This window comes from Rhipicephalus microplus, chromosome 2 (assembly GCF_043290135.1).
Source record: "Rhipicephalus microplus isolate Deutch F79 chromosome 2, USDA_Rmic, whole genome shotgun sequence".
NCBI lineage: Eukaryota > Metazoa > Arthropoda > Arachnida > Ixodida > Ixodidae > Rhipicephalus > Rhipicephalus microplus.
Window position 1 is genome coordinate 271,056,116 of NC_134701.1, and position 26,327 is coordinate 271,082,442.

At 46.5% G+C, this 26,327-nt stretch overlaps 1 protein-coding gene and 1 pseudogene across 2 annotated transcripts in view; one reads left to right on the top strand and one right to left on the bottom strand.

Moving 5' to 3' along the window:
- eIF5B (eukaryotic translation initiation factor 5B) overlaps nucleotides 1-26,327 on the top strand; it is a 60,915-nt gene that overhangs the window by 6,873 nt on the left and 27,715 nt on the right. For both annotated transcript variants that reach the window (XM_075881570.1, XM_075881565.1), the window contains exons 6-10: nucleotides 10,870-10,984; nucleotides 18,972-19,063; nucleotides 19,487-19,603; nucleotides 20,079-20,334; nucleotides 23,648-24,057. In XM_075881570.1, the coding sequence (XP_075737685.1) occupies nucleotides 10,870-10,984; nucleotides 18,972-19,063; nucleotides 19,487-19,603; nucleotides 20,079-20,334; nucleotides 23,648-24,057 (990 nt within the window). The remainder of the gene's footprint in view (nucleotides 1-10,869; nucleotides 10,985-18,971; nucleotides 19,064-19,486; nucleotides 19,604-20,078; nucleotides 20,335-23,647; nucleotides 24,058-26,327) is intronic.
- LOC142777255 (uncharacterized) lies at nucleotides 8,315-10,339 on the bottom strand (annotated as a pseudogene).

Consider the following 26,327-nt stretch of genomic DNA (forward strand, 5'->3'; position numbering starts at 1 on the left):
TATGGCGTCTTTATTGTGTCAGACTTGCAAGCATTAAGTGCCGATAGGCTGTGTTATGCATTGTGTGCAGATAATTTCACATATATTGTCGCGACGTACAGACAGAGGTCGTATTTGAAGACGCTGAGAAAGCAGCAGTGGGTCGGTCTTTTCATTTACCCTGCAACAGAGAGTTCCTCGTCTTTCTCGTTGTTGCGTTCGGCATAAAAGCGTGCAGATGCGCGTATGCACTGTCGCCTTCGTCTTTCTCGCGGGACGCACGTGACATTTGCCTCCTTCCAAAAATGGCATCGTCCCGATGCGCAGCCAAGGCGCTCTACTTATAAAAATGCACATATGCACTGGCACCCACAGGACAAACGAGAGTTAGCTGGACATGTAAGGTTTCATCCGGATGACATGCACGATCTCGGGTGAGCGGTTTCGGCGACTGGAACCGCAATCGCCGTCGGGAATAACTTCGTAGTTGATGTCGTTCAATTGTCGGGTGACTCGATACGGGCCGAGGTATCATCATAATAGCTTCTCTGAAAAAGCGTCGACGTATTGAGATCCAAACCCATACCTTGTCGCCTGGGGTATAGGTTACCAATTTATGTCGTAGGTCGTACCGTTTCGCATCTTTGTGTTGCTGGTGACAAATACGCACACGGGCTAGCTGTCGGGCTTCTTCGGCGCGCTAACCAAATGCTTAGGCGCCAGCATGAGTGTCGTCACACTCGTGCGGCAGCATAGCGTCCAACGTTGTAGTGACTTCGCGCCCGTGTATTAAACTAAACAGTGTCATTCCGGTAGTTTCCTGATGGGCGGTAATATAGGCGAAGGTCACATAAAGCAAGATTTCATCCCAGTTCTTGTGTTCTGTGTCGACATACATGCGGAGCATGTCTGCGAGGGTCTTATTAAGCCGCTCTGTTAGTCCGTTCGTTTGTGAGTGGTACGCCCTTGTTCTCTGGTGAGCTGTACAGCTGAGCCTGAGAACCGACTCCAAAAGTTCTGCCATGAACGCAGTTCCTCTATCTGTGATGAGAACTGCTGGAGCACCGTGCCGAAGGACAACGTTTTCTATGAAGAAATGAGCCGCTTCTGCTGCTGCGGCCCTTGACATGGCTTTAGTTTCTGCGCAGCGAGACAAGTAATCGGTGGCGACAATGATCCATTTATTCCCTGTGGTAGAAGTTGGGAATGGGCCCAGGAAATCCATTCCGATTTGGGCGAATGGCTTTGCTGGTACTTGGACAGAATGTAATAAGCCTGCCGGGGGGGTGCTTTGCGTCTTTGACAGTGTACACATGTTTGGACCTTATGTTTTACAGCAGCAGGTAGGTTCAGCCAGTAGTAACTGTTTTGCAGATGGGACAATGTTCGAGTTTAGCCGAGATGACCGGAGGTGACTTCGTCATGGCAGGCTTCCAGAATTTCTTTTCGCAGTGATGCAGGGACGACGAGCAAGTATGGGCTGTTGAAGGAAGAAAAGTTTTTCTTGTATAAGACGTCGTTCCATAAACAAAAAGATGACAGTCCTCTCGCAAAAACTCGCGGCACGTCTTCACGTCGTCCTTCTAAGAAGTCGATAAGCGGAAGCAGGTCAGGGTTACTGCACTGTTCTTGTGAAATAGTGGTCGCGTTGATGACTCCCAAGAATGCGGTGTCCATAGACTCGTCATTAATAGCGGTAGGCTCGACGGGTGACCGCGAGAGACAGTCTGCGTCGGTGTGCTTCTTTCCTGATTTATAAATAATGGTCATATCAAACTATTGAAGCCGAAAGTTCCAGCGTGCTAAACGGCCAGATGCGTCTTTCAAGTTAGTGAGCCAGCAAAGCGAGTAGTGATCGCTGACGACTTTCAATGAGCAGCCGTACAGATACGGTAGAAATTTAAGAACCGCCCAGACCACGGTGAGGCACTCTTTCTCGGTAGTCGAGTAGTTCTCTTCCGTGTGAGAGAGAGCTCTGCTGGCATAGGCTATCACTTTCTCGGAGTTATCTTGCCATTGTCTCAATACGGTGCCCAAGCCTACATTGCTTGCGTCGGTGTGAAGTGCTGTTGGCGCTTCCTGGTCAAAATGCGCAAGAACCGGAGGTGTTTGGAGGCGCTGGCGTAATTCCTTGAAGGCTGTTTGTTCCTTTTTGCACCAAAGAAAGGGGACATCCTCTCGTGTGAGCCGCGTCAAAGGTGCCGCAATAGGCGAAAAGTTGGCTATGAATCGTCGGTAATAAGCGCAGAGGCCTAAGAAGCGTCTCACTGCTCTTTTGTCATGCGGTGCAGGAAACTTTGCGACAGCGTCGATTTTTTGCCCGGGTCAGGTCGAACGCTTTCGTGGCTGACCACGTGGGCTAAGATAAGAAGCAAAGTTCGCTGAAACCGAAATGGCACTTCTTTGGTTTTAAAGTCAGGCCAGCCGAACGTATAGCTTGTAGAACTGCGAATCATCAACTTAGGTGTTCCTCAAATGTAGCTGAGAAGACAATAATGTCGTCTAGATAGACCAAGCATGTCTGCCACTTCAGTCCTGATAGCACAGTCCATTAAACGCTGAAAAGTGGCTGGCGCTGAGCATAACCCGAATGGAAGCACTTTAAATTCATAAAGACCGTCGGGCTTTTGAAGGCAGTTTTCTCACGGTCTCTCTCGTCGACCTCTATTTGTCAATAGCCCCTTCGCAGGTCCATCGATGAGAACTATCGTGCATGCCACAGCCGATCAAGAGAGTCAAGTATGCGTGGCAGTGGGTAGACGTCTTTCTTCGTGACTTGGTTTAACTTGCGGTAATTTATACAGAAATGCAAGCTGCCGTCTTTCTTTTTAACCAATACCACGGGGAATGCCCAGGGACTTTTGGAAGGCTGTATTACGTCATCTTGGAACATCTTCTAAACTTGCTTTTGGATCTCCTCGCGTTCTTTCGGAGCCACACGGCATGGGTTTTGTCGGATCGATCTCGTAGTTTTTTCAACAATGATTCGGTGCCGGGTCAGTGGTGTTTGCTTGACTTTCGACGTGCCTGAAAAACAATTTTTGAACTGGTGTATCAGCTCTAGTAGGCGCAGTTTATCCAAGGGTGACAGGGTAGAGCATATGTTGACAGACAAAGGTGTTGAGGCTGGGAAGGTCGTGTCGTCCGGTTACAAAGCGAAGCAATCTCTGGCTTGGTCCATGTAGTCGTAGTAGGCAATTGTGGCGCCCTTCTGGGTGTGACGACGCTCGTTGCTGAAGTTGGTGAGGAGCACTTCTGCCCGTCCATCAGTTAGTGCCAGAACACCTCTCGCCATTAAAACACCTTGCGTAAGCAATAGCGTGTCTATTCGCTCCGCTATCACCTCATTACGGCACGGCCGTTCACATAACACCGACACAATGTAGCAAGATGTCGGCAGGAGCATCACATCATCGGCTACACGTAAACGTTGCAGTTGTTCTTCAGTGGTGGCATCGACGTGAGGATGGGCGGAAAAAGTGATGATACGTTCTGGAATGTTGATGACAGCACCGTACTCGCAGAAAATCCATACCCAAAATCAGCTCTTTACCACAGTCTGGTAAAATGACAAAAGTGGCGACGAAGATCGAATCACCGAATACGAGCCGAGCGGTGCATTTACCGGTTGGCGTCATTAGCTGCCCACCAGCGCTTCTTATGCTCGGCCCACTCCACGGCGTCTTGACCTTCTTAAGGCGGTCGGCGAGGTCTTGTCTCATAATAGAGAAGTCAGCACCAGTGTCAACTAGTGCTGCCACTTAGTTATAAAGGGTGCTTACCAGTGCAAACGACAGGGCAGGAGGGGACAGGAGAAGAGACGAGACAGAGCGCTGAACTGCCAACAATTTATTCCTTGTCAAGGTATTCGCTTTTCCTGTCCCCTCCTGCCCTGTCGTTTGCGCTGGTAAGCACCCTTTATAATGTTATACCAACACGCCCAATCCCACTGTCTCTGTTACTTAGTGTCCGTCTATAATAACGCTAAGGTCGGCTCGTACAAATTCATTGGCATTAGTACTCGTGGTTGTCGTCGTCTTTGTCATCACATCGTCTTTGTGTATAGGCAAGGGGGTCTTTTTGGCGTCTCGGCGATTGGCAACCTTGCCCCCGGAGGTCGCGGCAGTTAGTTTCCCTGGCACGAGCTTGGGGAGCGGTTTCTGACGGCGTCAGCGTAGCTTTGGCGATTCGGGGAAGTGTGACCTCGTGCAGGTGAGGGAGACCGCCAGCGACGACTTGGTGACGACAATTGGTTGGTCGGCAGGTGATCAGTACCATGGTCACGAGGGTCTTCAAAATAAAATGAAGCAGGACGCTGAAGCAGGATTTTTGCACTGGAAATGAAGCAGGATTTTTACACTGGCATGATCTCCAGCTCCAGCCATAGCCAGTACAACCTTTCAGTGCCAGCAACCTAACAACAATATTGTGACATTGCAGAGAGCTTGTCAGGACATTTAATCCCATGCTTGATCAGCGGGCTGGAGTCCAATAAATCGAATGGCATTCTGTGGGGCGTTCAAGCTTTCGGTCATGAGTTTATATTACTTCAATGAGATGACTGGCATTGTCACAAAGGTGTCCAAATGTACGAGTGTGTCCGAATATTCGGCGTCTGAATAAGCTATCTGCGATTTTATGTCACATTCATATGAACAATTCTCCTCATCAGTCTGCGTGAAGTAAATGCTCTTGTTAAGAGGGTGATGTAGATCATGGTTAGTGCAGTAACGCAACAAATCAAACAGTGGTTAGGAAACTGGTGGAGCTTGGCAACCTTGGGTCTGTTAGCGTCCTCTATCCCGCTTTTGGTAAAATTTAGGGTGTAGCCGGTATGGCCGTAAAAAGGTGAAAATTGATAGAAGACACAACACACGACTCACGCACTGCTAAGAAAATGTAAACAAAAGAAGGCTGTATTTAATTAAAAAAACTAGGTTACAATTATTACTCGCGCATCCGTTCAATTCCGCACATCGCACAACGCACAACCGCTCAAGTCGCTCGCAATTCGCAGACTCTTCTTCGCTCGCCGTTCTCGCTGCGTCTCTGGCTCTTCCCGCGCTTTCTCTCTTTCCTCTCTCGACCACAGATCCGAGCACACATACGCGCACGCTGACACAAACGCGCACGCACCACACACACACACACACACACACACACACACACACACACACGCACGCACGTGCACAAATTGTTCCACGAAGTCAGTGGGGGAAGTCCGTCGCTTCGCCATTCGGGGAAACAGAGTCAAACGTCCCACAGGCCACGGATGCACAAAGGGACATGTTTCCCTCTTCTTGCACCCGAACTGGCAAGGTGCATTAAAGCGGGCCGCCGCCTTTGTGCTGACCCGGCGCCCGCAGGTCTGGGAGGCTCGCCGATCGCTGCTGCCCGTAAACAAGGAGGACGGCCCCCTCGAGTGACCAACGGACACTCGCACGGCACAACACACGCAAAAAGAAAGAAATAAAACAAAACTTGGAAGATTTGAGGCAGTCGCGTACAGGTCCACAGTTTGAGTGTTTTTGCTGTACATGTACAGTGCCGGCTTTCTGTCCCGCGGTGTCTCTGCTCCACGGGCACATTTCAGGCCTTTGGCTTGAAATTTCACTTCACAGTGATGTTGCATACTTACTAGGAGGTGCTGCCACTTTCTAGGACTTGCAAGAAGTGATGGAAGTGATTGTGTTAACCTCTGGCAGAGATAAACAGAACTGATTTCTAGCATCAGCGTGTTGAGCAGCAGTGCCGATGAGCAATACCCTTTCGTAGTTTTGGTTTCACCGCATGATTGTTGGCAACAGAACCACACGGAGCTTGATATTTTTCTTTATCGGCACTCCCTTGCAGAGGGGGTAGAAGTTGGTTTCCGTCTTTATTGGCACTCCTCTTAGCTTGTTTATCACCGATACTCGCAAGGCATTCTCATTCTCCTTGACTACTGAGTTTACTCTGCCCAAGGCAACCACACGCAGAGAAGATGCCGTGCGTTTTCAAGCACTACTCGTCGCTCGTAGTGGATGGAGGCTCATGTTATGTGTGCAGACGGTGATAAGGCGCTGTGCGAAGACCTTTAAGGAATACCACGCTCTCAAATGCTATTTGCGTTTTTGCAGTTTTGAGTAATGCTGACAACAAAAAGCTTCTTGTCAGTTTTGTCACAGTTTTTTTTGGGGGGGCTTTACACGTTTCATACCGTCAAAAGCTGCAATAAAGTAAATTAGCTCTATTGGAAAGCTTTTTTTAGATGATTTTGACACTCAAAGGGTTAGAACTAGAGCAATTCAAAATAGCAAACTTCTATGTGCGAGGTTAATTTGCATGTTGAAGTGTGAACTGAATTGAATGTTTTTTGAATATTTCTAAAATATTTTTCTAACGATACTAAGTGAAACTTCATAAGAAAAAGTTGGAAAGGATTCCTAAGTGCATTTTTGTGAGATAGCAACTTGAAAGTACAGTAGATTCACGATAATTCAAACTCTGATAATTCATACTTTTGGTTAATTCAAACAAAAGTCAATTTCTTAATTGGCCCTCTATTCTTTCAATGTATTTAAAAACATCTTAATTAAAACTCCCTTATTCCATTAATTCATACTTTTTGCACTTCCATACCAGAAAATATCTGCTGCTTTCGCACTACTATTTAAAAATTTGCATGTTTATATCCATAGCAGTCTAAAAATGAAAATTAAGCACCAAAGGCCTCCAAAGAGAAAGGCATTGCTAGTAAAGAAATGTTTGAAACGCAGCACACGCACTGTAAACTGTGATGCTTCTGTAATGGTATAGAGTGCTTTTTGCTGAAGGCACGTATAGCAAATGAGCAGTTGGCAATTCACGATTTCGTTAAAAGGTCTGGTCTGCAGTAAATGGCAAATAAATTTGTGGACCTTACACCTCTGCTTTTTGTTCATTGTGTGCAGTTATTTAAAAAAATACTTAAAAAATTTTAAATGCAATAAAATTTATGCCTATCATAATGTGTGGTGTCACCTCGCCCAGAGTCATATAACTGAGAACTTCTGATAATTCACCTTCTTGATAATTCAAACAAAATTCAGAAGTCCCTTTGAGTTTGAACTAACGAGAGTCGACTGTACTTCCTTTGAATAGGTTCGAAAAACACTGGTGGGGTGGTGTTTCATAGTTGTCTTATCAAAAGTGAGGCAATGCAGAGGTTGAATTCTATTTATGTGTATGGTTTGGTGCGGCTTAAGTGTTGCCGACAACAATTTGCACGTGAAAGGCAAAAATGCTGTTTCTTTAGCATCTCCTCTTGCAACTTCTGTGGAAGCAGAACTGATGTGGTAAACAAGGATGTGTTCTCTTCGAGCCCGCAGTTCCAAATCAGCCTCGTATATGTCAATATATAAGAATATTGGATGCTAAAGACCTTCGGTGTTCGATTTTTCGGACTTTTTGCCCAAATTTCAGGTCGGAAACTGCATTAATTGAGCTCCACCTCTACCACATCTAGCATCTCCATGTTGGAACCAGCATTTTCTCGAGTCAATACATTTGCGATTGTAGCCAAACCTGAAACAATACGAGAATATGGTGGGGTGAAGCATATTGAAAATTTGAAGGGGCCATTGCCAATAAGATATGAACTGTATTTGTGTTCGGGAAGTTTGAATGGTAAAATTCTGGTGTGAATCGAATCGAATAGTAAAAGCAATTGGAAAAATATTCTGAATCTTGAATATTTGCTCACCTTTAGTTGAAACAGTTTGACTTACTGAAACTAGAAAAATAGTGATGTATCATTCCGTGCAAGGCATGTGCTTCAGAACTGAAGTTCATGTAATTGTGTTGCTAAAGGATTATTGAAAAGTTTAAGCTTTACACAATCAGTCACTTGACACATCTCTATGTCATCAAGGTGGTAGGCCACTCAAAAACAAAAATTTTAAGGGCAGGCAGCATTGAAATAACTTTTTCCTCAAAACCACCATGTCTTATTTAATTTACCCAGCTATTTACAGTGCAAAATATTGAATATTTATTTATTGGGAGGTAATCTTTGTCAAAAATTGCATTATAGTGCTAGCCACGCCAGCTGTGATAAGGGACTAATGGGTGGCTTTATTCACTAAAGCTTTGAAATTTGTGCAACTAATGACTGGAGCTATGCAGTGAACTAGGATAAATATTATGCAGTGAATATTAAGGAAGTAATGCTAAAAAAACAAAAAAAAAAACGGGGAAAAAGAGCCAATTTAGACAACCTGTTGGAGAATTCAGCTGTGAACTGAAAAATATTCGATGGATTTCTTTTATTCTAGTTCACTGCACAGATATATATGCTGTAAATCATTGTGCAAAATTTCAGTTCAAAGTATATGCTGAGAAATACATTATGAAAGTTTGCGTTGCAACATTTGGAGCAAATTGTTATTTTCAGAAAAATGTAAACAAAGATTCCTGAGCTTGTAAAAAGGGTCACAATCTTCGCATGCAGGCCTAAAATGCACCAGATTCATAGCTGGGCCCTTCTGTAAAAAGCATTATTGTCTCCTTTTGTTGGGGTGGCTGCTCGTTTTTTTTTTCCTGGTCTGTTTTGTCCCATCCCCTGACTTGCGTTTATCATTCTGCATGCGCAGGTGATCCCTGGCGATGCAAGCTTTTGTCGTGTGGTACCCTGGTTCTATGCCAGCTTGCCTCAGGATATCTAGGGTGCTTACACTGCCATTATTAAAGTGTGCCACAGCATCATGCAAGGCAAACATTACTGTAGGCAAGCTTACGTAGACTTCTTTGGGTGCCCGCTGCCATATTAGACCATTAAAACACTCATTAGAATTTTGAGTCTTTCTATGAAGGCACTTCATTAGAAGTTCATGAGAGCACAGATCACTGTAGACAGTTTTAACTTTGTTGAGCACATCATTTGGAAGTCCTCCTTTGTGTACATATTTCCCTTGGACGAGTGCTTCGACCCTTTGGTATCCGCACCAGCTTTTTTCGGTCCACGTGGACACAGGCCATGTCTCGGCTACTTTTCGGTAGAGCTGCAATGAAAAAGACTGGCAAGGGTAGCCTTTTTCATTGCAGAAAGGTTCCCCGCATTAGCCCTTATGGCGATGCCATAGTAGCTTTGCAGGCGGTCAATGAGGACATCAGTGAGCTTTCCCTTACCACCGAGTCCACGCACTGTCTTCTTCAGTTTTCTGAGGCGGCAGCCAGCACGCTTTTGGACATGCCCAATACATTCCAATTTCTGCACACTGTCCTTTCCATACATGTCTTTGACAGCGGCATAGCTTTTGGAATCACCATCGCCGTAGTACTGCAGGTACTTCAAACCTCTTTTGCCTTTCAACCTTTCAAATATTCGGTCTAGACCAACCGTCTCCATACTGCCAGCACTTCCTTCATAGTTTGCTTGACAGGAAGTGTGGTTCGCCTTCCATTCCTGGTACAAAGCACTATCTTGCCTCAACTTGCTTTTGGTTTTGCAAGACTTACACGAACTAGAAAGGGCCTCAACATCAATAACCTTTCCCGTGTCAACAGAAATCACAGACACACAACCGTTCAAAGATGAATGGCCACGCTTCTGCCACGTGCCATCACCTGAAACACCACACTCCGCACTCCCCACAACACGACGAACTTCCACAGCAGCATCAGTCATCGACTTCGACGCCACTTCTCCTGCCGCTGCAGAAAGCCGAGATGACAATTTATCATAGGCAGAGTGACGTGGAGGAGCAGGCATGTTAATCACTTTGGAAAAAGTTTGCACACCAGCGTGCCCTTTTCCTAACTGGCGCATCGCGTAAACCAGGCGTAAATTGTTCTCATTGGCACGACCCACCTTTCTCGACGTATGAAATGGGCGCTTGAACCCGCTGTCGGTACACACGACTGCACAAGCCGAGCATATCTCTTGGTGAGAGTGTTCCTCGAGCTTCAGTGTTGGGTTCATGCATTCGGAACATGCCAGCGATGAAAACACTGAAGAAAGAATACCAATGTCCATTACCCTGTTCCCTTGGAGCGCAGAATTCTCTAGTAGAGCCTGGTACGCCTTGTTTATGTCCCCAAGCTTGTTCGCGGTCGCCGAAATACCGGCGTCTGTGTCAGTAGGCAGTCTCGTTGTCGTGTAGCGATTTCCAGCAAACGTGCGCTTCCTTGTCTTCTGTGTTTTGCACTTCCCCATGCTGGTCATAATATGGTCCAGGTGGCCTAAGGATACAGCCCTAGTAGCGTTGACGTGTGGAACAAATGCAGAACGAAGCCTGACGTAGCCTGACCAAGGCAAACAACAAAAATTCCAACGAGCATCGTGCGTCCCCCTTGTTGCTGTTGTTAGAGATAAACTAAGACTTTTAAACACAAAGTTGTATTTAATGACATCATCTTATATAACAGTCACAATAAAATGCATAAAGTATTTTGAATAGCATTAATATAGACGAAACAACACTTGCTTTTGAAAGCGATTTTTCGAAACCGAAACCGCAGTTGGAAATGTGGTTTCGGTTTGCTATAGGAGCATAGGGTATAGAAAACTTGCTGCAACTCGCAAACTAATGACGCTAAGAGGATAATTTTTGTTGCAACATATATGTGAATGTTTGGGCATGCAAGAAAAACAAAACCCTAAAAAAAATTTTTCCAAAAAAAAAAATGACTTTTGAAAGTGGCCTACCACCTTAAGGTGATTGAGTGAGTTGCTGTAGTTCAGTTTAACAATGTTTAACAACTACTTACGAATGAGGTTGTTAGAAACTGACTTGTAATGCTCTAAGATAGGTTGACTCAAAGGAACATCTTGCATGAAGTTTGCCTTCTAGTATCTGAAGCAAACACTACTAGCAAATTGTGATTGCTCAAAGGTTAGCTTTTCTTCCTTTTTTTTTTTTGTGCATTTAGAAAAAGAAAGACGCGGCTAAAAAAGAAGCCGAAGCTGCCATCCCAGTTGCCAGCAAGGAGGCCACACCAGCGCCTGCGGATGGGGAGGAAGCTGCTCCCATGGAAGGGGTCGAAGGTCAGTGCCACTGTTGCCAGTTGTTTTCCATGGGAGCTGTTACAAGCTCGCTTGCATACCTAGCGTCACTGCTTGCTAGACTAGCCTGTGTTGACTGTTACCGCAGTGTAAGTGCTGCGTTAATTGCGCCATTCTGCACCAAACTGCCATTGCTGTGTCAAGCTGTATACCAAGAGGGCATCTTAAGATTGTAGTTTTAGTTGAGTGAATGTATGCCGCTTGTTTGAGCAGCTCGTGCAGGGAAGGGCTGGCTTTGAATAGGAGGTATTCACGAAATGTCATTCGCAAGGGGTGCTATTGGGGCAGTCACCATCTCCATGGTGACATGCACGAGCTTCATTGTCGGATCACAACCAAAGCTCTCTGCAGGATGTGTTGTGTTGATATTTTTCATCAGAAAATGGCAATAAAGGTGCAGCGTCGCCAAAGATGGGACTTTCATATGTTGGATTGCTGAATGATCACGTCTATGGCAGCGTACTTGCTGACGCCGCTTGGCAGGAGGAGCATGGTGAATACCTCCTATAGACAAAAAACGGTTATATCGAACCCACATTTATAGAATTTTCGGGTATATCAAACTCACAAGTTATCCCCTTGAAGTTTCTTTGTAAGAGTATAGAAATTGTCACATTTATATCGAACAGTATTTTTTCCCGGCTTTGGATATATCGAACACCGTGCGAGCTGGAAGGTGCACTTCGGCACTAGCCCCCACCCCCGCTCCCGCGATCTCCGCGGCAGCGCAGCTCCGCGCGCGAGTTGGAAGGCGCGCTTTGGCACTCGCAGCGCCCGGCGATCTTCACGCGGCACCACGCCTCCGCCAAAACCCAAAACACTCGAAAAAATGCGAGAGGGCTCGGACTGCACAATCTCTAACTTGCGGAACGACTTTTTTTTTTTTTTTTCCTCTTTCTCTTTCTTATGCTTTTTCCGCATACCCGTCGGCTCGGAAAGCAGGAACGAAGGAGCTGACGTCCTTCTCCTTTTGCTTTTTCTTTTATTTATTATTGCTGTTTTGCGAGTTTTGATCAGCCGACCACAGCTCGCACCTTTTGCTGTTGCCCTTGCGAGCGCTTTGTTGCTCTCGAGCTGTCGCGTCGCCTACGAACCACCGCATGTGCAGCATTTCTCTTTTTTGTACGTGGTGTGCAAAGCAGCTACAGACACCTTGAATTGTCGACTTCTCGTGTAGCTATGGCCAGAGTCAAGAAGCGCAAGACCCTTGACTTTGCTACGAAGTTGAATGCTATTCAGCGTGTTGAGGCGGGCGACAAATGTTCGATCGTCGCGGACGACTTCGGGGTACCACGGAGCACTTGAGTACCTTGTTGAAAAACAAAGCAGATATCACGGCAAATGCGGCGGAGCAGCGTACGTTGGGAGCCTGTCATGTGCGCGCTTCTGTCCTTGGGAATGTAGAGAAGGCACTCTATGCCTGGTTTTTAAAAGTACGCGCGAAGAACATTCCAGTGGGTGGCCCGATGCTGATCGCCGAAGCCAAATAGTTTGCCGCTGCACTCGGAGAAACAACTTTGCCGACAACAATGGGTAGCTTCACCGATTTAAGCAGCACTACAACATCCTTGGCAAAACCAATTCTGGCGAAAGCGAAGCTGTCAGCAGCCAGAACATCCAGCAGTGGATGATGGAGGAATGGCTGGAAATCTCCGCAAAGTTTTCTCCCACGGAGATCTTCAATGCCTGGCGAGAGGTGAAGACGGACATGGTGGTCAACTGCTTCCCCTAGGTAGGCTTCGAGACGGCAAAATTTGCGGAAACCGGTGAAAATGACTGCGACGAGCGCATAGACGACGTGTTTTGCGAGTTGTCCTCCTGCTCCCCGGCAGCAGTTCCACATAAAGTGTCTGCGGAGACAACTTCAAAGAAGTGGACTGCAATGTCCAGGCCGACAGCTCATGTGACGAGGAGCATCGTGGGGAAGAGGCTCTGGCTACACGCTCGTACTCCGCTGCTGAAGTGGCGGCAGCATTCCGCTTCATTCGCCGTTGTATCAGTCACATGAAAGGAACCGGGCTATCACACCTGGACAGCCTTGATAAAATCGAGACTAGCATGTTCAACATTTCGAAAACGAAAAAGCAGGCCAAGGTTAGCATTTTTTTTTTCATGAAAATAAATCATTCTGTTGCGGCGTATGTGCGGAATTAGTTGTCATTCTTGAATGCGCCTATTGTAGGTGATGATCGGTGACAGGTAACCTCTCGGGGCCTCTATTTTTTATATCGAGTTTTTCATATATCGAACTACTTCGCGATCCCCTTAGAGTTCGATATATCCGTGTTCGACTGTATTAGCACATGACGGAAGGATAAACTGAGAAGAAGGCCTGAGCAACTATTGCCAATGGCCCAGTTTGCAAACTGGGAGAGAAGTGTGGTGGCAATAATGTCTTTGTAGTCGTAGTGACTTGGCGCAGGTTGTTCAGATGTATGCTCAAACATTTACCCCAACTGGTACTGCATCAATCGGGGCATGAGGCTTACTGCACCCTGCTGCTATTTGATCATCTTTTTACATTGCTGACAAGTGAGTGAGTGAGAATTTATTAGAAGGCAGAGAGGTCGGCCTGAGCTAGTTCGCTCTAGCTTGCTACTCTACACAGGGGATGAGGGAAAGGGGAAAGAAAGAGGGATGAAGGGTGATGATGGGGACAAGAAGAGGTGGTGCATATGTACAGTAGCCACTTAGTATAGTACCCTACAGTCTAGTTTCTAGTCCAGTGCTTTTTAAAGTCTAGAACAGCCTTTGTAGCAGTTTTTGACACTGTTTGGTCGCTCATTGCTGACAATATGTGGCTTTCACTTAATGGTGTTCGTCCAATGCTTGCCAACGTTGCAGTTAGCATTTCTCTTTGTGCCACGTATAATGCACAGTCACAAAATATGTGAGCTATCGTTTCGCGCACTTGGCAGCGTTCACAATTTGGGCTGTCCGCACGGCCGATTAGGTGGGTGTAGTGACGAGTGAAGGCGACGCCCAGGTGAATTCGGTGCAGTATATTAGCATGTCTTCGGCTGATTTTATCTGGAAGACGAAAAGTCATACTGGGGTCTGTTTCCCGCAGGCGCTTGTTCCGGTGATCTGGTAGCAACCAGTAAGTGGCAGCGCATTCGCGCATGAGTGATCTCAACAATGTGTTGACGTCACCTCGCGAGTAGGGTACTTTGACGTACATAGGAGCGTTGTATATTGCCGCTCTTGCTTCGCTATCGGCTGTTTCGTTGCCAACCAGGCCGCAGTGTCCAGGAATCCATTGGAGTGTAATCAAATGACCGCCCCTGTGTGTTAGGTCAAATGCTTGGACGATTCCTAACGTTAACTCGTAAAATTGGCCTCTTCTTAAGCAAGAATGGATAGCTTAAAGCGCTGATTTTGAATCAGACAGAATCGTCCATTTACGCGGTGCTTGGTCGTTCACAAATTTTATGGCTTCTTGTATAGCAACAAGTTCTGCAGCTGTCGAAGATGACCTATGATCTAATTTGTACTGTCAGGAAATACCGAGTTGAGGGATCACGAAGGCTGCAGCTGAGGCGGATGAAGTTACGGATCCATCGGTGTAAATGTACACAGAGTCGCTGTATCGGTCATCTAAATGTGCCAAGGTGAGTTGCTTGAGGGCAATATAAGAAACATGCGACTTATACGAAATTCCACGTATGTGAAGGCACACCAGCGGTTTAGTCAATGTCCATGGAGGCACTGCAGGGATTACGGCAGGTGCAAAGCCTGACGGGATCATGTGCCTATGCCTATCGAGGCATCGCGAATAGGTACAGCCTGGTCGGTCCACTTGTAGCGAAGATAACGGGTGCTGTGCATGTCGGGTCAGCAGACGAAGGTGCACTCAAAGAGGCTCACAGGACGTGTAAACCTGTATAGGGTAGGTGCGTGACTCCTCTATAGTGCCAGAGGTAGATGTGCACCGTGGCAGGCCAAGGCATATTCTCAGTGCTCGTGCCTGAAGGCTCTCTAAAGTACGAAGGCACGTTGCCCGCATGCTGGAAAGCACAGGTGAGCTGTACCTTATATAGCCCACAAACAATGCCTTGTATAACTGCAGAAGACTTTTCTCCGAAGGGCCCCATCTCAGTCCTGCTATAACACGAAGAACATACACAAAACTGATTAGTTTGTTTCTCAGCACAGTCACATGCTTTGACCAGGACAGGTTGCGATCAATGACGACCCCTAAATAGCGGTGGTGCTTAACCACGAGAATCACTGCTCCGTGAGCGAAGATTGGGTACCGCGACATTGATTTCTTCGTAAATGCCAATGCAGCACATTTTGCTATTGAAAGTTCCAGGCCCTGACGACGTAAGTACTTAGATGTTATTGATGTGCCTTGTTGTAGCCTTGCTCGCAGTTGTGGTCGCGTTGCTCCAGATGCCCATATGCATATGTCGTCCGCATACGCACTGATTCTGACAACGTCGGGAAGCTCAGCTTCAAGGCCAATGAATGTTATGTTAAAAAGCATGGGGCTCAGGACGGCGCCTTGGGGAACTCCGCGGCTTACGAGGTGCCTGGCCGTGTCACCGTCGGATGTCGACATAAAAATGGTACGTCCTCTGAGATAGCTCCCTATCCATGCGTGTAGTCGGCCACCTACGCCGATATCTTCAAGTGCGTCAAGAATGGCCTCATGGTAGACGCTATCGTACGCGCCCTTTATATCTAAGAAAATGGCCCCTACCAATCTCCGACGTTGTCTTTCCTTTTCAACAGAAGAAACTAGATCTACAACACCATCTATAGATGATCGACCTCTACGGAAGCCATTTATAAAATCTGGTAAGCCGACATTATTCTCCAGCAGCCATTCCAATATTGCCAGCACCATGCGTTCCATCACCTTACCGATGCAACTGGCTAGGGCAATGGGTCTATAAGAAGACAACTCGTGTGAACACTTGCCTGGTTTCAGTAAGGCCACTATGCGGCTGCACTTCCAACTCTCTGGTACTGTCGCTGTTTCCCACGTAGAGTTGTAGAACGACAAGAGAGCCTGCCTTGCTTCCTGGCTGAGGTGATATAAAGCCGAATAAGTAATTCCGTCAGGCCCTGGTGCGGACGACCGTCGGGACGTAGAAATCGCAGCGTCGAGTTCGTGCATTGTGAATGGCAAGTCGAGGCGATCGTCGATGGATGGCGGTGAGGCTAAATACGAAGGTGATATCGATGAGGAGGACATACCTACGAGTAAGTGGCAGTAATCTTCTGCAACCTCTACTTCAGGTCAACCTTGCTTTAGAGCCAAAGATCGGAAAGGGAACAACTGTTGAGTGGGCGTCTGAAGGCTTCGGACAGTTTGCCATATTCGAGACAGGAGTTTTCTGGGATCAAGAGAGCTACAAAATACCCTCCACCGTTGCCTATCGAGCTTATCGAGGTGTCGCAATACATGTCGTTGTGCTTGGCGTGCTGTAGATAGGTCAGCTGGTGATTTCGTCCTCCTGTATTTTCCCTCTGCCCGGCGACGAATTGCACGAAGGTATTCATATTGTGCGTCAAGTTGTGATCTTGGTAGCGACACATTCACAAGTTTCGTATGCGTTGTTAAGGCTGATGCAATTAGGCTTTCTATTTCAGATATAGATTGAATGTTCCCGCACTGAGCATTTACAGAAGCTTGGAATCCTGGCCAATCTACGCTTTTCACAGGCCGGGGAGACGAACGATGGAAACCTTTTAGCTGTATATATGTAGGGAGATGGTCACTTCCATGTGTTTCAACGTCTACAAACCAACAGGTGGTAGGCAAGATACTTCTGCTCACAAAACATACGTCTAGACAGCTGCTGTACGATGCGCCACGGAGGTAAGTAGGTGAGCCATCGTTAATGGACATAAGGCCTTGATTGAGCACAAAATCGGCAATGTCCCTGCCGCGGGTGTTCATTGAGGCAGAACCCCACAAGGGATGATGTGCATTAAAATCCCCAACTAATACATGTGGTCCAGGTCAAGCTTGGAGAACAGACAAGAGATGGGGACAGTCCACGTGGCTTCTAGGAGGAATGTATCCACCAATGATTGATATTGAACGTCGCTTGTGCTTTATAGATAGGCAAATATAGTCGTTAGAAGCATGAGGAGCCACGGCATGTCTCACGTACGTTAAATCTTGACGTACGCATATAATTACTTTGCTCGCATTTCGATCATCACGTGACCACAAAGTGACGTATCCGGAAATATGAAACGACGACATCATATTCGGCTCACATATTACAACCAACGGAAATTTGTATTTAAACATCCGTTGTCGAAAGTCAGACAATCGGCTTCGCAAACCCCGTGCGTTCCACTGCATTATGGCAGAGGTGCGCACACGTTCATCGAAGAAATTCGCCATATTGTTTATGGAAGGGTCAGCAGTAGCGGTTCCAGCACGTTGAGGATCTGCACTGCTGTTTTCGCTCCTGGTGTGTGTAGCTCGTTGAGAATCGCACGAATAGATTTTAATAGATGCTTCAGCATAGTTTGGCTCTTCTCAGTGTCTTGCCTATCATTTTCCGCCCTCTTTGAAGTAGCAGCCCATGATGTGGTCTTTTTTATTGCTCCAGTCGGTAGCGAAGGCCACTCAGTACCAGAAGCATCGGCGTGCAACGCGGGCGTTGGTCCACTTTCTGCATCCCTGGGACGTGGTGCATACAACATGGGTGTAGCAGCCTGATAATGCGTACGCGTATGTTCATCTGTTGCTGATGGTGATGCATCACTCCTATGTCCACTATGCTTTCGCTGGTGCCTACGTTTTGGACGACGTCTGTGTCGGCGGATGGACGTGACTGCCTCTCTGTGTGTCGAGTTGTCTCTGACCATCTTCCGCAGGACGCGAATTTCTTCTTTGATCTTTGGGCACTCTTTCGACGTTGCTTCATGTGCACCAGAGCAGTTTGGGCATTTCAATGGAACAGCAGTATTGCAGTTTTCCACCTTATGAGACCCGCCGCACCGCTGGCAAATTGTCTCACTTTTGCACACTGCGCTGACGTGTCCCAACTTGCAGCACTTGTGACACTGCAAAGGCCGTGGCACGTAAGGGCGCACGGGATGTCTCACGTATCCAACCTTCACGCTAGGGGGCAGAGTCTCAGAATCAAATACTAGTTTGATGCAGCGAGACTGCCCGAAGCGGCGTATGGTCACGATTTTGACTGTCGACGTCACAAGATTCTGCAGGTCAGCGTCTGTGATGTCAGCGTCGACGTCATTTATCACGCCAGTCGTTGTTCCTTTCCCGTGAGCGAGAAACGCGCGAACTGAAATACTTCCGAGCTGCGTGACGGCCTTCAGTTTGTCAAGAATGGTTTTGTTTGTCACATCAACTGACAATATGTTTTTCCTGCTATTTATGCGAATTTCATTCACTTGAGCAGGTGCAACTCGCTCGAAATAATTAGTCAATGACTGCCTGTTTAGAAAGTTCAGGTTGTCTGATGTAGACATGGGTACATACGAGATGGTGAAACATCGCTTGCCTTTGTCTAGCACCAGTTGTGGCTCCGCCGTTGATGACGTCCTGCGAAGCTTCCTTTTCAACCGGTGGGTATGGAATGTCCTGAAGTCGGCTTCTGATTCCATCTCTTCCACTGATGAGCTCTCGGTAGAATCATCACAAGGAGCAGATGCCCCAACGCGGTCACCCACATTCGGTCCATCCTTATGCAAACGGCTAGGGCCCGCTGTCTCGTTGGATGGATGGTCCCCCATCCCGGGGGGTGACGTCTTCCGTTCCGCTTGTTCAGAGAAAGTCAGGAATTCTGACAGTTTAAGAAAAAACGATAGTTGTTCAAGGCAGAATTATGCCCGAACGCACTTCTTCTCCCTCGTCTTCTCCCTTCTTCTTGCTGACAAAGCTACAAACATGTAGTGCCTTGCATATAGAAAGTGAGATATGTAAATGTTTGGCTGGCTGTTCCCAGTTCTGACCTATAGTATGTCCTAATAATAGGTGCTGAAGAAGAAGTGGGCGATGGTAAGAAGAAAAAGAAGAAGAAAGATGAAGATGACAAGAAGAAGGCAAAAAAACCAGGCTCGAAGCAGGTCAGTAGACAAGATATGAATAAACTTTGTAAAATATATCAGTGATCTTTTTGCTGGTTGTTTAAAGCAGACTCACTGCTATAAAATATGTATCATTAAATTAATACAGCTTCTCATGATGGTATAACATCTTTTGGTTTATAGGAAGCAAAATCTAAAGTTTATGTGGGAAATGCCAATTAAGTTTTGTTATGAAGTTGCTGCTAAAGAGGGATGGACTTTGGTGTTGTCCTTAACCCGTGTTTTGCATCAAGCCATTTGATCCTCTGTTTATTATAGATTATCTAATCTCATTCCTTGATTTCCCAATCTCAGTCCTTGACTGCATCTCCCTTTCTTTGGCAACCCCCATGTTATATCTGCTCAGTCCACTGTATAACGTCCATTTCATTGCATAGTGTTTGTTTTGTTTTTGCTATTCAGATTGCTGCCATTCAAGAACACCTGAGGAAACTCAAGGAGGAAGAAGAGCGGAGGAAAAAAGAGGAGGAGGAGAAAATCAAAGCCGAGGAGGAAGCTGAACGGTTGCGAGAGGAGAAGGTAAGCTGCGAATTGTTCATCCGAGGAACACCAAAGGGAAAACATGATTTGACTCATATTAGTACAAAGCACGCTTGCAGAATACTAAAAGCTGCAGCATGATGGCACCCTGTTTTCACATTTCCTCTCTGGTCCAGTGTTGCACTGTTAGATTGTGCCACTTAGCCCCAGTGGACACTCTGGAAGAAGACACTTGGTAAGCCGGAAAAAGTTCAAAAAGAAAATTGGTGTCGACGCTACCTTGAAGTTCCTGCACCTGCTTGCTGTGATGTCAGAGATTTTTTAATACAGTAGAACGTCGTTCATGTGCTTCAAGAGGGGGGGGGGGGGGGGTGGATAAAGACTAGAAAAATAAGTTTTGTGGCAGCATGGAATCAAACACTTATGAGCAATATAAAAAAAAAAAAGATGTCAAGTTTACAGTCCTAGTTGTACTGTGCTGCTAATGTCATTTTGTGGTTTCCATCACGTGCAGCTGAAACAGGAGCAGGAACGCAAAGAGCGCAAGAAGCAGAAGGAGAAGGAGCGGCGGGAGCGAGCCAAGGCTGAGGGGCGGCTGCTCACCAAGGCACAGAAGATGGCACGGGCCCGCATGGAAGCCACGCTCAAGACGCTCAAGGAGCAGGGTATCGAGGTGCCGCAGATAGGAGAGAAGAAGGAGAAGACGACTCGCACAATGGACCGCCGCAACAGGAACCAACGCAAGAAGCCCGAGGAAGAAGAGAGGAAAGGTGGGGTTACACGTTACAGAATATAATAATAATTGATAATTAATAAATAGGACGAATAGGTGTATACTAGTACGAATAAATGTATATAGGTGCATGTAACTTCCTGTGAAGGTGGTTTCATTGCTGTGAAGAAGTACTAGTATACCGTGAGTACACCTATCCAGGGAAAATCCGCACTGCCGCGAGGGCCCGCTTCAATACATAATAAGAAACATATTACCCTCACATTGATTCAGCATTTTTTAAGCTTAAAAGCTTGTTACAGTCGCCGACCGATTTTATGGACTCCGAAAATTCGGACTTGTTGGATATTTCAGACTTCAAAAGTGCACCGTCAGGGTTCCCATAGGGCTAATGCATTTTTTCGACCGATTTTTCGGACGACTTCGTTCCCAAAGTTGGATTTTTCAGACTAAATTGCTTGTTTTGAGCCGCACCACGAACCTGTATGGACACCGCCATGTTGGATTTTCTGCCGGCTTGACTAAGCTTAGTGGCCTTTCTGCCTCCGAGATTCAAACGCAAACGTCATATTTGAAGTTTCGGAGGCCTTGTTCGCTTTAGAAAACGCGGCACGGGACCATTTTGTCGTCTTCGGTCAGCCGTAGTGGTCAGCACTGTCGCCATCGCATCGTACAAGGAGGAGGCGGAGCTGCGCAGTAGTTGAGTCAATGTGTCTGCCACAGTGGCATTAGGGAGCTTTAGAATAGCGCACCGCGAGCCCTTGCGGTGCGATCACTGCCACTGTGCATGCATCAAAACGGGAGTCGCCGTTCGCGCCCTGCCCGCAGAAAATCCGAAATAGCGTGCGGCGATCGCGGCCCGCGAAGTGTTGTGTGTAGCTTCCGTGCGTTTGAGTTTGCGGTCGGGGCGAATGTCCTTAGACCTTTCCCTAGGGAGAGCGAACGCTATTCTAGATAATGCTGCAACGCCCGCAGCGCCTGCAAACGTTATTCTAAAACTCCCAATTTAAAGACTTCGCTCGTGCGGACGATGGAAATTTCGTGCACGAAGCCCACAGACAAAAAAATTCTTCGCCAGGTTGTGCCGCTGCCAGAGAGCACTTCGGATGATGACGATGATTGCCCGTAGCTGTCGGCAGCGGAGATCGCCACCGGGGTCACGCTTTTGTCGAACATTTACGGTGACGATGTCACCTTGGCGCAAATATGGGCGAACCAAATTTCTTCCAAGTGTAGTATGAGGCAAGGCAAAATCACGGACTTCTTTAAGCCTGCCTGATGCAATAAATTTAATATTTCTGACAAAACGAATTTTTTGAACTGTTCAATTTTTCGGACTTTTTTTCGGTCCCCGCCAGGCCCGAAAAATCGGTCAGCGACTGTATACCAACTTATGTGCTCTAACTATGGTAAATTTTAAAGCTTAAAATATTTTACAGGTTATCACTTGCATTCTACGGAAGGTCAAATCCTGCTACTATTTGGAGTTGTTTCCACCTCTTTTGAACCAAGAAGAATGGCATTTGCACATGGCTTGTTTAAGTTTTGGGGGGATGTCATGACAAATATGCTCATTTTTCTTCGTAATATGTGATATATACTATTCGAATTCAATTCAAAAGTGAATAGTACCGTATTTACTCGCATAATCTTCGCACTTTTTTGGCGCAAACTGATGCAAAATTGGAGGGTGCGAGAATTACACGGGGAAAACATTCCACAAAAAGGTACAGAGCGGGAAAAAAAAAACGAAGTGGCCGCAAATCGGGATTCTCACACCAGCAACTAATAGCAAGCTTTGAGAAGTAGTAATTGAAGCTTACCTCAACAATAAAAGCACAGGTTCAACACAAGGCAAGATTTATTTGAGACACAAAAAGTGCTAGCAAATAGTCGAGAATTAGAATACCATACGCAAAGCTTGTGGGCATTGCGGGCGTAGCGGTAGCGTTCGTCGCTCAATAGGAGCCCTCAAAAGGTAAGCGTAGGACGTCAGTATTGCGCTGATGGCTATTTAACAGAATCGTCAGCAGTTTCCTTCTGAAGAAATAAAGTTCACCATCAATCCCAGTCTTAGGCACATGGCAGGGCCAACGCGTCTTGGTGGCTTTCGGCTGCTGTCACCAGTACGAACACAAAACTCGTAGATTCCGAAGGGCCTACCGGCAGCCATGTTGACATTGTTAAGTGCATGATATATCACTTTCAACTTGAAAGCAGCCGTGTAGCTTGAGTATAGCCCCATAACGTGGCAAGATTACTGACACTACATACAAAACATGCTGCAACGCACATTTGCCACTTTGGCTTGGCTTGGATTGGATTGAATCTCCGTGCAATAATAGTACGCTTGATGCTTAAGAGATGGCGTCAGATGGCATGCGCTATTATCATCAGTGGTTGGAACAAGCAGACGACATTATTATTGCGGCAGTTTTCGGGGGTGCGATAATTACTAAAACAAAATCACATTTTTCTTGGCCGATGTTGGGGGTGGGAGAATTATGCGAGTGCGAGGATTACGCGAGTAAATACGGTATATGTCCTCACAGTGCGGGTTTGATACTAAATCACTATTTGCTTTGAATTCAATCGATCAAATCTCTATTTCTAACATTTTGTTACAATTTGTTGAGGGTCTTTCAGACGAAAAGCTGTTGCAAGCAGCTTGGAGCGCCTGAAAGCCATCTAAGTATGGCAGCACCATAGACAGCGTACAACAAAATAAAGTATGTAAGTGCACATGGGTTGAATTAATAAAAGCATATAAGAAATGAGTTTGTGTACAACAGTGGTCAGTTTACAGAGTTATTGAAAAGCAAAAAGCATTAAAGCAATGCAACTTCATGTCATACATAATTCGAACTAGAATTAAATACCATAAATATATCAAGAAATAGAGCGATACGTCACTTGAAACTTAAATTTTACTCTTCACACATGCTTACTTCCTTAGCTTCATTAGATTGAGTTAAATAAAGTAACAAGCCCTAAGTTAATGACCCCTCATTCGTTCTACTAGAGTTGTTTCATTGCACATTTCCTTTCATTTTTTTTCCATCTTTCTTACTTGTGTCAAATGACTCACCGCGGCGGCACAGTGGTCATGGTGCTATGCTGCTGAGTCAAGTTATGGGTTCGATCATCATCGTGGCGGGCAGCATTTTAGTAGCACCGAAATGCTAGAGGTCGGTGTGTTTAGATTTGGGTATATAAGAGAGAAACATCTAGTGATCAAAATTACCAGAGTCCTCCAATATCTTTTATAATCATATCATGGTTTTTGGGATGTGAAATGCTAAGGAATGTTTAGATGATGTGTATCAAACGCCATTATGTCCCCATTCCAGCTGAGGAGACTGTTCCACAAGTACAGCTGGAAATTTTGGGACCAGACACCACAACGACTACCGAGCAAAATGAGCAGCAGAAGGAGATGTCACCCACAGAGCCACCTGTTGAGGAGGAAGACGATGTGAAGGACGCCTGGGATGAGACCTCGTCTGAAGAGGAAGATGACGAAGAAGAAACAATCGAAGAGAAGATGAAAATGGACATTAAGGTGCAGGTCAAGACCGCAGCACCCAAGAAAATTGAGCCCTCGAAGAAGACCCCCCAGCCGGCTAAGAAGCGGGATGAATCTTCTTCCTCGGAGTCTGACGACGAAGAGTCTTCGTCTGAGGAGTCCTCCGACGAAGAGAGCAGTGAAAGTGAGGATGACAAGTCTCACTCCAAAGAGAAAGTGATTGCGAGGTTGCAGGTGAGTGCCTCCGAGAAAAAAAGTTTTGAGAGAATGCCGAGAAACTGGGATAATAGGACAGTGTCCATCTTGTTATCGCTGTTTTATTCTTTGCACTTTTTTTTTTTCATGGAATACTGGTTAGCTCCCATCAAAAAATAATAGTCTTAAGGAGCCCCTAAACCACCCTTGATCAAATTATAGCCTTAAAAGACCCTAAACCACTTCCCATAGTTTTTGACGTCCTAAATGTAGCAGCGCTACGGGCCGCGTGCATCTCACTAATTCCAACAAACCATCCCTTATCCTCTTGATGCTTTTTGGCATTCCTTATCCCCTCAGCGTTCGCTGTGATACCAACCTGTTGTTTGCTTGTCATCGGCAGTACCTGGTTGACTACTCACAAGTATGCGCGCTCGCCACTCTTCCTCCTGTCATGGCAAGGAGGAGCACTAGGCTGGGGGAGAGGGGTGTTGTGGGTGAAGTGCGCGAGTCAAGTGACTTTCGAATTTGGCGTGGCAAGATGGGCTACTGAAAGTGTGTTACCTGTGCCAGTGGGGCGAACATTGGCGATTGAAAAAGAAGAAAAGCCTAAAAAGAATCGCAGAAAAAAATAGAGAGCCACGGCATCGAAGAAGGAGGAAGAGGAAAAATCGTGCGAGTGCTTGGAAGAACGCGGCTAGGGTGCGGCGTGCGAGTTTATCGGGTGCAGGTATTGAGGCGTCAAGGCATCCACCTAGCCGGCGACGACAATCACAGGGTCCTGGTGACCATTAAACCATCACCGAGGCTATTAGCTAGTTCCTGGCACGGCCTGCTTCTGGTGTTCCAGCTGAAGACAATTCCGCAGATGACGTCATCTACCAGGAGCGGGAGCGAACTGTCGGGCTACGGGCCCGAGCTTATGCACTCCTACCACGGCAGCTTCACCACTGGACTGATGAACTTGAACCACTGGTGAGCCGTATCTATCTCCTTGTGCATCTGGACTCCAACTCAAGAACTCGAGAGACTGTTTAGACTCGTAGCTGTTTCCTCTCGTTAAAGAGAACTGTCGGTGTTTGTTAGATTACCCTTTGCTGATCTTAGCATTCCCCTTTTCGTGTTTTTTTTGTGTGAAAATATATATTTTTTTTTTCAGGCAAGTGAAACGCTCACCTCCTTTTTTTCTCCAGAGAATAACGTTCACAGCTAGCCCGACTGGCTTTATTTACCGAACCTGTCACAAATTGGCGTCCTTTCTTTCATTTCCAAGTGTCGCTGGCTTGCTTCTTGACTTTCGCTCTCCATTTGTGCTTTTGAAGATGTAGCTGTCAGTTGCGACCTTCCAGCTCCAACTGTTCTTTCTTTGCATCTCTCTCAGCCGCTCGTTCATCGCGCTTCTCGTGCGTCAAACCATGTCTGCAATTTCGCTCCTTCCAACCCCATGTGTTCTGCCAGTGCCATCAACTCTCGCGGGACCATTTGCCTCCTTTCGTTATCGCTATGCAAATCTACTGTTTAGTGTCAAACGCTCACGTCCTGTTGCGGACGCCAATTTGTGACAGGTTCGGTAAATAAAGCCAGTCGGGCTAGCTGTGAACGTTATTCTCTGGAGAAAAAAAGGAGGTGAGCGTTTCACTTGCGTGAAAAAAAAAATATATATATTTTCACAAAAACAAAAAAAAAACACGAAAAGGGGAATGCTAAGATCAGCAAAGGGTAATCTAACAAACACCGACAGTTCTCGTTAACGAGGGAAAATTCGTACGAGTCTAAACAGTCTCTCGAGTTCTTGAGTTGGAGTCCAGACGCACAAGTGGTTCACGTTCTTCATCAGTCCAGCGGTGAAGCTGCCGTGGTGGGAATGCATAAGCTCGGGCTCGTAGCCCGACAGCTCGCTCCCGCTCCCGGTAGATGACGTAGCGGGAGAGGAAGACGGGACGGCGGCCAACGTGGTCGTGTCGTTCTCTCGCCACTTTATTCCACGCCTGAAGCGGAGCCGCGGTGGCTGTCCACGTCCGACACACCAAGTGCGCTAGCTTGTTCTAATCCTCGCGCAGCTCGAGCTAGCATCAGCTGCACGAGAGGTGCGGTGCGGTCATTGAGAAATGATGATGATGATCATGCACTACTGGGCTCCCCCCCTAGCGCTTTGCGCGATTTGAAGTGTATATAACAAAAAAAAGAGACTATATACATGAATGACAATCCGCAAGGTGTCTGTTTGGGAAGTCCAGTTTGTCAACGTGTAGTGACCATCGGGAACCAGTGGGTCTCAGGTGGGTGACACTGGGAGTTGCGCAGTGGAC